We start from the raw sequence: 14,950 nt of genomic DNA on the forward strand, positions 1-14,950 counted from the left end.
GTTTAGAGATTAGCGTGTTGGACTAGGACTTGGGACAACCTGGTCAGTGTTCCCTGCAATTTCTCCCCCCCCCCCCCACATTGAGTGGAGAGATTCACTTCCTGGGCAGACTATAACTGCTGTCAGGGCTTTTTTTCGTAGCAGGAACTCCTTTGCATATTGGGGCACACACCCCATGATGTAGCCAATCCTCCTGGAGCTTACAGTAGGCCCTGTAAGAAGAGCCCTGTAAGCTCTTGGAGGATTGGCTACATTAGGGGTGTGTGGCTTAATATGCAAAGGAGTTCCTGCTACAAAAAAAAGACATTTTTGTAATTGTAAAATCAGCAATGGGCAGCGTAAGACCCTGCACAAATCCAGATGGCTGCTGAGCGGGGCTTCCGAAGTTAGCGTGCGCAGCTTAGAGGGAACACTGAACCGCGTTCAAACCCCTGGTCCAACCTGGGTGCTCCCCTGCTGATCCTGGGCCCATCACAATCTACCCAACCTAACAAGATGTAGAGTCCTTTTTTCTGCCTGAAGTAATCAAAAGGGAGCCGTGGCTCAGGGGAAGAACCTTTGCTTTGCATGCGGAAGGTCCCAGGTCCAGTTCCCAGGATCTCCAATGAAAGGGCTCAGGTGATGCAAAAGACCCTCTTCCCAAGACCCAAGAACAGTGGCCTCCAACTTTTTTGGCACCAGGGACCAGTGTCATGGAAAACAATTTTTCCGCGGACTAGTGGGAGAGGTGGCACTGGGGGTTTTGCCGCTCCAGGCTGCCCTCTCCCCGCCCATGCCACGTTCTTGCCCCCATAGGTCTTTAAATGGGAGGAGACTGGGGCTCTTTCTGCCTCCCCCTCCCGCTTAAAGACCCCTGCTGATTGGTGGAGGTCTATAAATGAGGGGTAGCCTAAGGTCATAGCAATGCTGCCCCTTCTGCCGGCCTTGGACCTGGGCAGACGAAAGAGGTGGTGTGGCCTCGCTCCAAGGCTACCTCCCCTGCAAGGAGCAAGGCTGTGCTGCCTCTTTAGTCCGGGGCTGCTCTGCCTCGCTCCGCAGCCAGTATTGGTCCATGGCCCAGTGTTTGGGGACTCCTACCCTAGAGAGCTGCTTGGGTGATACTGACCTCAAATGACCAGTGGCCTGACTTTCTTGGAGTGAATTTCATGCATCCAAGCGGTGGTCAGATTCCTGCTCTCACGAAAGCAGCTTTTCCATTCAGCCCCACAAAAGGGGTTCAGCTGGGATTTCCCTGAAGAATTAGAGCTTTTTTTCCCTCCTCCTTTCCTCGATTTCCTTGGAATTCTAGCCTGCAGGAAGAAAGCGGGAGGCCGGTCGCTCCAAACAAAGAGCTGGATTGTGCTGAGCTCGTTCTTGATGTCTCTCCCAAGACGCAGAGGGTCGTTTTAAAGAAAAAGGTACGGACGTCTTAAGAATGCTGCTTGCCATCCAAAACAAAGTAACAGTTTGGTGTCGGAGTGCCTTAAGCAGTATTTGGGAGTAAGGTTGCAAGGGTCCTCCCCCTGGCAGGGGGATATGAAGTCTGCAGGTCGTCCCACACCGTGAGCTCAGCCAGGAAGTGGGCCTTTGTGGCATTTTCTTCAATGAATAAAATCTTTTCTAAAATCGCGTCAGCGACCCGTATTAGACCTGTGGCCTTCATGACCTCTAATTTGGCTTTTCATACCTCTTCCAGTTTGGTGTAGGAGCGCCAGTTTGGTGTAGTGGTTAAGTGTGCGGACTCTTATCTGGGAGAACCGGGTTTGATTCCCCACTCCTCCACCTGCACCTGCTGGCATGGCCTTGGGTCAGCCATAGCTCTGGCAGAGGTTGTCCTTGAAAGGGCAGCTGCTGTGAGAGCCCTCTCCAGCCCCACCCACCTCACAGGGTGTCTGTTGTGGGGGAGGAAGGTAAAGGAGATTGTGAGCCGCTCTGAGACTCTTCGGAGTGGAGGGCAGGATATAAATCCAATATCTTCTTCTTCTTCATTTACAACAACAAACACAAGCCTTTATTGGCATATATCAGATTATAAACGAGGCAGAAAAGTGATACAGAAATAACAAAATGAACCAGTCATTTACAGCTATACATTGGGCAATCGATCGTTGATTACCATACTCAGGAATAAAGCAACCTTTTCAGTTATTTCAGATGACAAATCATTCAGAAACCGGCATACCTTTTCAGCATCTGAGCAACTTGTCACATTGAGCAGAACTGGGTGTAGAAACCTCAGGCGTAGAGTATCATATTGGGAGCAGTAAAGAAGAATGTGGGACAATGAATCAACTTGTTTTAAGTTGCATGTACAAAAGTCTTAATGAGAGTGGGATTTTTTTTACATCTACCATATGTAACTGCAGATGGGATAGCATTACATCTGGCAAGAGTAAATGCTCTGCGCAATTGTGGAACGTGGAGAGTTGATAGATAAGAAGGCAGATGACCAATATTTGGGGAAATTCCAAAATTCAAAGGGGAGCAAGATGTATTTGCAGCACTGATTAGTTTTTGCAATTCTGTGTCTAAAATTCTGTGCTTAATTAAATAATTTGTATTTGTAAAAGGGAGCACGTAGAGAGAATTCATAGATATACCTAGGGTGGATATTTTCTTCTCTATACAAGCAATCCATTTGGACGAGCACGTTGCACAAAGCTTTCTATTTTCCTTTTATATTTCACAATGTGACAGATTGTCCGCTAAAGCAGTTGCCCTGTGTGTACGGTGCACTATTTATGACGTCTCTTTCATTCCCTCTCGATTTCTGTGTTCAGGAGCCGGGGAAGCGCTCTCAGCTGTGGCGAATGACAGGCACTGGCATGCTGTGCCACGAAGGCTCTGCCGTCCCTCACCATCCGAACAAGCCATCCCCTCCTCGGTCTACGGAATCCTCCATGATCTTGGACATCGCCGGCCTTGCAGCCGTCACCGATAACAAGTACGCAGACCTCAGCGCCTCTGTTCTAGATCACCCTGTGCCCAAACCTACAACAGCCAAGGTTTGAGTCAGAATTTGCTATGAGAAAATCCCTGTTCTTGAGTATTCAAACGAACATGGCTTTACACGTTGATCTGGCTTCCAGTGCAATTTGACGGGGCTTTCTACCACTATATCATTCCTTACCTGGTGAGTGGCAGGCTCTGACTTATAGTATGTTATCAAGACCCTGTCCTGGATAGACCAGGCTAGCTTGATCTCATCAGATCTCAGAAGCTAAGCAGGGTCCATCCTGGTTCATATTTGGATGGGAGACTACCAGGGAAGTCCCCGGTCACTACACAGAGGCAGGCAATGTCCAACCACCTCTGGTTTTCTCTTGTCTGGGAAGAGCTCCATGAGGTAAGGCGGATGCAACTTGACAAAAACCAAAATGAACGAGAGCTTTTTTTGTGTTTTTTAAAGAATTGCCACATTTTTAGCCCCGCCAATTGAAATAGTTACTCTTTTAGCTCCTCAGAGGACACTTGACGCCATATTTCTATCAGCTGGAGAAGGTGGGGATGAAACACATTTGGGGGAAGCTGGAATCAAAGATGAAATCGGAAGAGCAGAAAGGGACCCAGATTTTCTTTTTCAGATATGAGCCGTTGATGCTGAGAAAGCCAGACAGGCGGCGGAGTACGACTCAGACATGGAGTTTCCGGGACGGAAAGCTGGTGTGTGGCATGCATGGGCTGGTTGTACAGGTCAGTGCTGACATGTGTCCTCTGGGCGAAAAGGTCTGCCTGCTTGTATTCTGTAATACTAGAGACTCCCAAAGATTCTTCTGATAAGCTACATTAATGTTTTTTCACCCTCCGTTAAAATGATGACTGTGCTCCTTCTAGAGTGCAACGGGGAGGGTGGAGTATAAATCAAATTAAACATAAACATGGCGATTAAGCAACTCTTTTTATTACAAGCTAAAGGTGAGAGATTTTTAAAAATCACAGTTGGGTTTCTCTGCCTTTTAAAATGGCTGCATAAGAGCCTGTGACTCGTCATCTAATGGGATAAAATGAGAAGCGCTGTTCTTTTGTTTTTTACTTCATATGTATCCCACCTGTTGGGGATCCCTTGTGGTTTGCATCCGCTCCATTTTCTCCTTGCAATAACCCAGTAACATAGGTTAGCCTGAGGTTGTGTTGACCAGCCCAAGTTCACTTAGTAAGCTTCCGTGGCAGAGTGGGGATTCAGACTAGGGCCTCCCATGTCCTAGTCTGGTGCTCTAACCACTACACCACACTGGCTCCATGGATTTTCTGGCTCAGTTTTTGCACATTAACCACGACTGTCGCTGCCCCATCCGTAGGCAAGCCGAACATACCTTGTGAGGTTGTTTACTAGTCCAGAACAATTGCTCTGATCTTCAAATCAAGCTTGGAACTCTCCCTAGAAGCTAAAATGACTAAATGGAGGCTATCGCACTTCGGTCATGTCACAAGAAGACAAGTTATTGGAAAAAGACGCTAATGTTAGGAAGAGCTGAAGACAACAGGAAAAGAGGAAAACCCGACGTGAGATGGGTTGACTCAATCAAGGGAGCCACCCACAGCACTTAGTCTGCAAGACCATTAATGATGGGATGTTTGGGAGGTCATTAATTCACAGGGTTGCCATAACACAGAATCAACTTGCTGGCACTTAACACACACACATACATGGGTGTGTGAAAAGGAACAGCCCTGGCAACTGGCAGAAGGGTGGGGGGCACAGCTCTCCTGTTCTTACCATAAGGGTAACTCTAGGAATCACCGGAAACTCTGTGGTTTCTGGTGATTCCTAGAGCTACCTTTTGTCACTTCCAGCAAGTACATGAGTTTAATTTAAATATATATATTTAAATACATATATATATATATATCCCACTGCCACTTTAAGCAGTGGCAGGCCACAAGACCTGGGTGTGGAGAATCCCTTGGCCTCCCTAACTGCCAAGTGTGGCATGGTAGTAAGGACCAGAGAGATCCAGGTTCAAATCCTTGCTCAGCCAGAAAACCTTTCTCGATTGGCCTTGGGCCAGACTCTTTCTCAGTCCAAGAAACAAGAAAAAAATGAGAAACCTTTGAATAGACTCTTTCTCAGTCCAACGCATATGTGAAACGTTTATCAGATTCAGAGGGATCACTGAAAGTGCATTCTCATGGGGTGGTTGTGAAGATACAATGGAACAAGGGTGGGGTGTGTCTCCTGGCCAAAGCTGCTTGTGGGGCGGGGTGGCATAAAAAAAAGTGTAACCGCCCAGCCAACACTCCTTGGAGTTCACCAGTCTCTTGCTCTTTATCTTGTGAGGATGGAAATTCGCATCACCTTCTGTTCCCTGGCGAGACCTTGAAACGCACATGCCCTCCATGGCTTTTTTCCTTCAGAAAGGATTGCAGCCTCTGAATTTTAAGTCGTTTTCTTCATGCTTTCATACAGTTCTCATTTCCCAAAAATTTATTTTAAAAAACCCAACGCTTCCCCTCCCTCGCTGACTGCAAAAGGGGAAGCAGTCGCATTTTTGGAGCTAAATTGGTCTGACCATGATGAATTGGCTTTTCATAAGAAAAGAGTTTTTCAAAGACAATGGGGCAAAAAAAATGCCTCACATCCGAAGGAACCGAGCCCGGGTTAGCAGAAAGGAGCCGTTTTAGTCACTTTGATCAAAGGCTGACTATTCTGAATGCTACATCTGGAAAAAATTTGTCGGCCACGCCATAACAGATGTACTCTTCAGAATTCTTTAATAAAGAGATCCCGTCGGCATTTCTGGTTCCCTGATTTACCCCAACTTTCTCTCCTTTTTCTTCTTTAGTCAATACAATATACATTGTGTCTTTTCCTTCCAGAGCACAGCTTATCAGTGCTGTAAAAGTTGCAGGCCCCAAGGCTTAAAATGGAGAGATCTTGCAGAGAGGAACAAAATGCACAACACCAGTTTTGTGGAATGAAATGGGCCAGAGCTGTTTAATGATTACAGAACAAGGAGCTTTGGCAAAGCATTGGGGGCAGATCCAGGAATTGAACGACCCACCTGCCGCTCAATAAGATGTCCCATAGCCCACCTGCTGAGGAAAAACCAGGGAAGAAGATGATGATATTGGATTTATATCCCGCCCTCCACTCCAAAGAGTTTTAGAGCGGCTCACAATGTCCTTTCCTTTCCTCCCTCACAACAGACACACTGTGAGGTGGGTGGGGCTGGAGAGGGCTCTCACAGCAGCTGCCCTTTCAAGGACAACCTCTGCCAGAGCTATGGCTGACCCAAGGCTATTCCAGCAGGTGACAAATATTTGGTGGTAACACAAGGGCAGCTGCCACTGAGTGGTACTATTGTTACTTGGGGTGAGCCCATGAACAGCCTCCAAGCTGGGCATGCCACATGCTGACATGAAACCCCAAGACTCCTTTAGGAAGTCTCCCAAAACAGGGAAGGGCACGCAGGCCCATCTAACCCAGAAAGATCCACCCTGAAATGCAAAATTGCCTAAACTGTGACAGTTAAAACACACATGCATAAACTACAGAAAAAGGGGGGAGGGTGAGGGGGGGGATCCACAGAAACAGTGCTGCCAAAACCACCAGGCAGCATGGTTTAAATAGAACTCGACATAATCTCTGTGCAGAGCCCACAATTTCCTGCACCGGCCCCTTGGTGATGTGGGCTGGCAAGCACGGTGGCCTGAGGCGCCTGTCTTTTGCCAGCTGGCTAGAATACAGCAGAAAAGCCTCCTGCAGACCTCCCCATTGCTTGTGATGCATTCTCGGCCACTCCAGGTGACTCCTGGCCACATTTGTCATGCTACTTGGAATCTCCCCATTGTCCCTGCCTTCTCGCTTGCGCCTGCTGCACTGTTGTTCAGTCTTTTAAGGCTGCGATCCAAGAGATCCCCAGCTCACATCTCGCTTCTGCCACCGACTCACTAGGTAGCCTTAGGCAAGTCACTGTGCTCAGTCTCTGCTTCCTGCTGTACTATGGATTGGCAGGAGGGTTGTTCCGGGGGACAGTGTCCTGGCAGAAAAATTAAAAAGGAAAATAAGGCTGCCTCTGTTTACAGGAAGTTCTGACCATAGAGTTCCTGGTAATTCCTAGACCTGGAAGTGACAAAGGTAGCTCTAGGAATTGCCAGGAACTCAAAACTTTCTGTAAGTAGATGAGGCCTTATTTTTCTTTTTAAACCCCCCCCCCCCCCGGATGATTCCCTGTACCCCATTTGGCCCCTGTTTCCACCAGCTGATCAGGTGAGAATCGATGGACAAGGGCCACAATTACCTGGAAATCTGCTGCTTCATTTGTACGTAGGATGTTTACATGTTTTTAATGTGTTTTTATGTACCTTTGACTTTATGCTATTGCTTTTGCTATAATTTGTCCATGTTCCCTTTCACGTGTCCTTTGGCTCCACACAATTAATATTACAGGAGAGTAAGCACACGTCAGGCAGTAAGTCAGTTTCCCATGGGACCAGACAAGGCAAAGAGATGTTCTCAAAGCAGCTCGCTTGTCATCTGTTTGTGATATTTATAGGGTGCCCTTCTCTTAGGAGCACTCAAAACAGTGTACCAGATTAAAACACAAAGCCAGAATGATTAGGGATCAATAAAGCAATCGAAAACACTGATAAATAAAGCTCAAGCAAAAGAGGCAAATGGATAACAGATCCAGAGGAGCCGGTGAAAAATAGCAGCAAAGCACACTGAAACAATCCAAGCAGCGAATAAAACACAGCCGCGGGCATGTGATACGCAGGCGGGATGCTAACACGTGGGTAGAGAGAATCAGTGGCCACAGCATGAAACACAACTCCTGCCTTAACAACCAGACTTCCCCTGGTACATGAAGGCTAATAGACTGGGATCAAACAAACCATTGATTTGATTCCCCACTCCTCCACTTGCAGCTGCTGGAATGGCCTTTGGTCAGCCATAGCTCTCTGCTGGAATGGCCTTTGGTCAGCCATCGCTCTCGCAGGATTTGTTTCTCAGCCCCACCCACCTCACAGGGTGGCTGTAGTGGGAGGGAAGGTAGAGGAGATTGTGACCGCTCTGACTCTGAGATTCAGAGAACAGGATGGGATATAAATCCAGTATCTTCTTCATTGTGCCTGTGGGGGAGGGTATTCTCTCTGTTTGACATCCACCTTGGTTTAGAAGGTGGGGGGGGGTGTCCCACACAGCAGGGCTTCTGATGCAGTTCTGGACAGATTCCTATAGAAACAGGCAGTTCTCCAACACATGGGCCTGAAGACGTGCAAGTTCTTGATCTAAAATGATTTCAGCATGGTTCCATGGGAAACTGACTTGCTGCCTGATGCGTGCTTACTCTTCTGTAATATTTATTGTGTGGAGCCAAAGGACACATGAAAGGGAACATGGACAAATTATAGCAAAAGCAAAAACATAAAGTCCAAGGTACGTAAAAACACATTAAAAACATGTATGTACTCCCTACATACAAATGAAGTAGCAGGAGATTTCAGAGTTAAGGACAATATGAGTCATTCTGTCGATCTATCGAGGTCAGTGTCGTCTGCTCTTGCCTGGCAGTGGCTCAAGCGGAGGTCTTTCACATCACTTTAAAAATCTTTTTCACAGGAGATGCTGGAGGTGAAACCCGGGACCTCCTGCACTCAACTCAAATGCTCTGCCATTGAGTCCCTCCCCTATGAGCTGCTAGGCATGCTTCCCTTTTCGACCTCCTTTGTGAATGATTTCCTTTTCCTCCTAGACAAAAGGGGGCAGATCTGGGCTCCGCGACGGGGCGGAAGTCGTCCTAGGTCCAGACGCTTCTCTGGAAACGTTAAGCCTGGTTCCTCCAGAGCAGCAGTTCATCAATCAGAAGATGAGGCCGGGCTCCGGCATCCTTGTAGCCAGAGTCATTCCGGATGGGCCGACTCGAGTTTTACAGGTGATGGGCATTCTCTGTGTAACTCACAAGCTCTTGACTCACCAACGAAACAAACAAGGCTGTGTTTAGATGTCACGATAAATCATAGTTGCACAGTGCTTCAAGCAAACTCCTTTTGACACGTGAAAGCAAGACAGTTTTTTTTTTAAAAAATCAGAGGTTGTTAGATGGCACGCACCCAGAATTTGAATCCAGAGCTTTTACCTTATTTTTAAACCGCGGTTTGGATTAATTGTAGTGTGATATTGGAATTTACAAACTCAGTTTTAGTAGCATCACTACTTTGTGTTACCTGGTCACAGGTGGAGGACAATATGGTAAAGATACCTTGCCAGCAGTGTTCCCTCTAAGCTGCAGAGTCCTGTGAGCATAAAATGCTACTTTGCGAGCTACTGGTATTAAAGCTGTGAGCTACTGGCATTAAAGTTGTAATTATTGTGCTCTGGGGCCATTTTTCCTGAGCTAAGACAAGAATATGTGAGCTGAAGGCTAAACATCTGTGAGCTGACTCACACTAACTCAGCTCAGAGGGAACACTGCTTGCCAGGTGGGGGAGGGAAGAAGCAAGAAGAAGCTGGCAAATTGAAGCTTGTGCATAAACCACCGTTTGTTATTTGTGTCCACAGACTAACCAGAACCTATTGCACAGATTGCAGTTTGTATGTCACAATCATCACACTAGAAACCTGGGTATCTATGAAATGCTACCTAACTGATATTCTGTCCTGAGAGATTGTCGTTATGTATAAGCAGGACTTTTTTGAACAGGAACGCAGTTCCGGCTGGCTTGGCATCAGGGGGTGTGGCCTAATACACAAATGAGTTCCTGCTGGGCATTTTCCCGCAAAAAAAGCCTTGTGTGAAACAATGGCAACATCGGGGAGTGTGGCCTAATATGCATATGAGTTCCTGCTGGACTTTTTTGTAGAAAACATCTTGTGTTTAAGGGTAGAACAAAGTAGGAGTCAAGTAGCACCTTAAAGCCAACAGTTTTATTCATAATAAAACTTAGTTGGTCTTAAAGGTGCTACTTGACTCCTACTTTGTTCTACTGCTTCAGACCAACATGGCTGCCCGCTTGGATCTGTGTTTAAGGATGTTCCTGCTGCACCTTCAGAAAGAAATGGTGGCTTCCAACGAAAACACAGAGAAAGCATCCAGTTGTCATCAATAAAACAGCCTACCCATAGCCAAGGAGGGTATCTGAACACTCTTAGAGATCAGGCAAGGTCATACGATCTTTCCAGGTTCACATGTTGTGACGCAATCAATATATACTGAGAATTATGAGTCCCGTTGAGTCTCGGGAAGACAGCCATCCTAACAATGCCTTCTGTATTAGATAACAGACTTCAACCAACGCAGAAACGATCGTTTCTCATACGAAGGAGAGGAGCTGCTCACGCTGGAGCAGGATCTGTGGAAGTTGAAGAACCCAGACGCAGAGCAAGAACTGGAAGTGAGTTAAGCCACCGCTGTTCCCTTTTCCCATCGCTTTGGAAAGCAACATGCCACTTTCTCTCCATCCGGTACCAAGTTCAAATGTGAGGCTCAGCTCAGGAGTTAGCAATCACACCATACAGCAGTTTAGCTCGGTTAGGGATGGTGGGGAAGGAGAGCTTAGTAGTCTACCTAGTTGCCATCACTCCATTCAGAACCTGCTCTATCAAAGCTGCAGTTAGGGGAAAAGGAAGCAAGTTATTCAGGGCTTTTTTTTGTAGCAGGGACGCCTTTGCATATTAGGTCGTGCACACCTGATGTAGCCAATCCTTTAAAGAGCTTACAGGGCTCTTCTTACAGGGCCTACTGTGAGCTCCAGGAGGATTGGCTATATCAGGGGTGTGTGGCCTAATATGCAAAGGAGTTCTGGCTACAAAAAAAAGCCCTGAAGTTATTACAACTGAACTGCTAATAGCTGCTTTGGGAAGGTGATTTTGATCCAGGAAACAGTGCTGAGTAGCAGGTTGACATATGTACTGCCGGGTTCCTTATCTGTTGTTTCGACATCTTAGACACTCAGTCTGGAGGTATGATTTGCAGTAAATTTGGCCCCGAAAGGTAAAGCATGCCAATGAGTCACAGTGGACTCACGGCAGCCCTATAAAGATCCACCCCACGAGGTTTTCAGGGCAAGAGGCAAACAGGTGAGTTGCTTTCCTTAACATAACAGGCCCAGGCTTTCTTGGTGGCTTCCATCTAGGTACCAGCCCCACTTAGCTTTCAAGCTCTGCTGAGATCAGGCTATAGTCTGGGCTGATGCATACTGAGGTCACACTGGCCCCGATAAGGGGGTTTTACTCTTAGGAGCTAAAATGGAAGGTGCATATTTGCAATATTATTATTTGCTGTATATGTAATTGCTGCTTACATAAGGCCAGAGACATTTGTGGCCTTCCAAGAATTGTGACATTCATTTCCAGATTGGAGCGCTCCATTTTGGTTCCTATTTTAATTCTTTATTGAATGATAAGTGTAACTGGGACTTTGTTATATTTGAAGGCCTCTGCAGGCTCAAACACATCAGGTCATATATGTATCTTTCATGTGCATTTGTCACTTAGGTGGTTTTATGAGGCTTCATTTGGGTCCCTACAAGGTTTTTTTTTATGGGTTTTTTTGTAATAAACTCATGTACTTTTTGTCTCTATAAAACATTTGGCCTCTTAGTATTCTAAACTTCCCTTGGAGGTTTAGTCTGGGCTGTACAGCTGGGTTTTCAAGAGTGTGGCGTTGCAGAATACCAAAGGGGCAGCCGTGTTAGCCTGCCGAAATCAAAACAGTGAGAAGTGGGGCAAGAAGACCACCCAGCCTGACTGTGCATCACACAAGAGAGCCGCATGCAGATGAGTGCATCTCTCCCAGACCATCAAGTGCTATGAACATGGTTCACACCACAAATCCTTCTGCATTTTTAAAAAAAAAAAAAACATTTTAGTTTAGAACTCCAGATCTTGCAGAGAAATAAGAAAAACCCAGAGAAACAGAACAAACCCCTGCACCCAAAGACCTCAACTGGGGTTCTAACACAGAAACACTCTGATTTTGAACCATTTTCTATTCTGTCCACAGGTTCAGTTGAAACTGGAAGGGGGCATTGGTTTATCCTTAGTTAATAAAGTCCCAGAAGAGCTGGTCTTTGCCAGCTTCACTGGCATTAATGTCCATTTCATGCAGCTGTCCTCCAGTCAAGTGCTTGAGCTGAGCATACAGGATGTGCAGGTAAGGGAAGGGGCGGGTTCTCTGGCAAGAACGCTTTTCAAATAAAGCCGGCCCCAGAGTAAACAAATGGAATTTTGAACTGTGTGGCTTTGGAACGGATTCAAGAGTCTGCTCCAGCAAGTGGCTGGGATTACCTGTTGGGTCCTACAGTCCACCATTTAACTGTTGGGAAATACTTATGGTACAGGGGTGGCCAAACTGTGGCTCAGGAGCCACATGTGACTCTGACATATATTGTGTGCCTCTTGAAGCCCCCACTGCCCTAATGGCCTGCTTGGAGAAGGTGTTTCTCTCTTTAAATCACTTTGCAAGCCAAGCCAGTTAGTGGCTTGGAGAATGCATTTAAAGTTGCTTTCTTTCCACCTCTCTCTCCCCCATTTATTTGCCTGCCTTTCTGTCTTGCGGCTCTCAAACATCTGATGTTCATATCTTGAAGCTCTCAGACATCTGAAATTCATATCTTGTGGCTCTCAAATATCTGATATTTATTCTATGTGGCTCTTACATTAAGCAAGTTTGGCCACCCGTTATGGTAAGAAGACTGCTCCCTTGAGGCAGAGAGCAATGAGGAGTTTTCTCCTGGTGTTCCTTTGGTGTTTGTCGTGGAAGCAATTTCTCATTGCTGTCATGAGCCTACAGGTAGATGATGCCACAGTACCTTTGTTAGGATCCAAGATGCCACAAATCTCCTTGATGTCTTTGCCCGTGAATGCACCTACACACACGCCCAACGCAATTTCCTTCTTCTCCTTCCTGATGGTCATTCCCTCTGCTAAAGCTCTGCTGTTTGGATTGGGGCTCTTGTGTTCACCAGCTGGCTCTGCAGTAGGGGTCCTCAGCAGTGGTGTGTATGGGCACCTTTCCTGGTGCCCGCCAAGCATTTTTAGGAAGTAGCTGGGGCTTTTGCCGAGCAAGGTTCCTGATTGGCCATAGGAGATTTGATTGGCTTTGCAGATGTTTAAAAACACTGCTTGGGCAGCAGCTGCCATTTTGTGACTGGCTCCATCTTCTCTAGCAGCTGTTTTCTGGCAGCCATTTTGTGTCTGCGCCCACCACACTGGGTCAGAATTCAGAAAGGTGCCCACCGTCTCAGAAAGCTTGGAAGCACATTAATGCCTGTCTGCTCTCCTTCTCCACGTTTAGGTGGACAACCAGCTCATCGGGACCACTCAGCCTTTCATGCTCTTTCTGACCCCCAAAACCAATGAAAACGAAGCTGCCGAGACGGGCCCCGCCTTGCAATTGAATGCCATGAAATTTCCCAGTAAGAGCCCTTTAACTGATATATACAAGGTAATCCAGCCACCGAATGTCATTTTGGCCACTGATGCTTTTGTTTGTTTTACTGAATAAATGAACATCCCCAAATACACTTTTGCTAGATGGCTTTTACACGGCTTCAGATTTAAGAAGTTGCCAAATTGCAAAGATTGTAAAACGGAATAAAAACGTCAAAGCAGTATATGAAAGGCAGCAGAAAAGTCATGTATGAAATGTGACGCCCAAAAGGCAGAAAGGAATCAGTGGAACCAGCAGTTAGTCTAGGCAAGAGCAAATTGATAATCAAAGCAGTATAACACAGAAAGGTTTGGGGGGGGGGTGAGAAATCACAGCAGCTGAGAGCCTGGGTAGACAGAGAAGTTTTCTTCCTGTTGTGTAAAACTCTATAGGATAGGAGGGAGGCAAGCTGCTATGGGAAGGGAGTTCCAGTGTCAAGGTGCCACTGCCAAAAAGACTCCGTCTCTAGTGGTGATCATCTACCTCATCTCTGCATTCAAAGTGAGCGTCTCTGCGAGTGAACTGAAGAAGAGACTGGATTTATACCCTGTCCTTCAGTATCAAAGGCGTTTCAGAGCGGCTTCTGATCCCCCTTTCCTTCCCCTCCCCACAACAAGACACTTCGATGGAGCTGAGAGGTCCACTTGCACCTGCTGGAATAGCCTTGGGTCAGCCATAGCTTTCACAGAAGTTGCCCTTGAAAGGGCAGCTGCTGTAAAATGCTCTCTCAGCCCCACCTACCTCACAGGGTGTCTGTTGTATGGGGGGGGGGGAAGGTAGAGGAGATTGTGACCACTCTGAGATTCAGAGTATAGAGCGAGATATAAATCCATCTTCTTCTCTTTCTTCTCCAAGAACTGCTCTCAAGCCGAACAGCTCTGAGAGAGTTATCTCTGACCCAGGGTCATATCAGGTGCTGGTGGAGGAGTGGGGAATCAAACCCGGTTCTCTCAGATAAGAGTCCATGCTCTTAACCGCTACACCAAACTGGCTCTCAATCAACATCGTATGGGATGTAGTAGCATTTAACTCAGTACGAAACTGGGCAGAAGAGATGCACTTCTTTGTGCATCTTTCTTGCATTTGAATGAATATTAAACCTGCAGTTAAATATTTTCAGATGTTCTATCAAGTCAAATATAATGCCCTTAGGCAAGACGGTAGCCTTAGTTTGCAGATATTAGCTATGCTTCATTTCGGTTACTGCAATGAATGTTACCATTCTAATGTCCTCCCAGAGCTCAGCAGAGGGTGTGTTTTTATTTGGGGGGCGGGGGGGAAGGGGCTGGTAGCATAAGAAGAAGAGAGGAAATCTGGTTCCTCCATTTCCCTCCGCTTGTGGATGGGTAGGATCCAACCTTCTGTTATCTCAGCAAAACCACAAATGCTTTTAAAACATTTGTCAGCCCTGTGCAGTGTGGATTTGGTCAAAGACTTGGGCCCTTCCACTTCCCTTGTTTTCAGTCTGAAACCAGACCTTGCATCAACAGAAGCCCTGGAGATCTGAAGTTCATGATTGCAAATCTTAAAATTATAGATGCTGGCTTTCTCCTTGCGTCGTGGACATCTTGGGTGGACGCGTTTTGATTGCGTACTCC

At 46.6% G+C, this 14,950-nt stretch overlaps 1 protein-coding gene across 1 annotated transcript in view; it reads left to right on the plus strand.

Moving 5' to 3' along the window:
- The window catches only part of VPS13D (vacuolar protein sorting 13 homolog D), a 158,350-nt gene that overhangs the window by 89,373 nt on the left and 54,027 nt on the right, over positions 1-14,950 (plus strand). Inside the window, exons 55-61 of the mRNA XM_060259106.1 lie at positions 1,289-1,397; positions 2,760-2,923; positions 3,564-3,672; positions 8,676-8,855; positions 10,198-10,314; positions 11,925-12,074; positions 13,218-13,367. Of these exons, the coding sequence (XP_060115089.1) occupies positions 1,289-1,397; positions 2,760-2,923; positions 3,564-3,672; positions 8,676-8,855; positions 10,198-10,314; positions 11,925-12,074; positions 13,218-13,367 (979 nt within the window). The remainder of the gene's footprint in view (positions 1-1,288; positions 1,398-2,759; positions 2,924-3,563; positions 3,673-8,675; positions 8,856-10,197; positions 10,315-11,924; positions 12,075-13,217; positions 13,368-14,950) is intronic.

Source organism: Heteronotia binoei, chromosome 18 (assembly GCF_032191835.1).
Source record: "Heteronotia binoei isolate CCM8104 ecotype False Entrance Well chromosome 18, APGP_CSIRO_Hbin_v1, whole genome shotgun sequence".
Taxonomy (NCBI): Eukaryota; Metazoa; Chordata; class Lepidosauria; order Squamata; family Gekkonidae; genus Heteronotia; species Heteronotia binoei.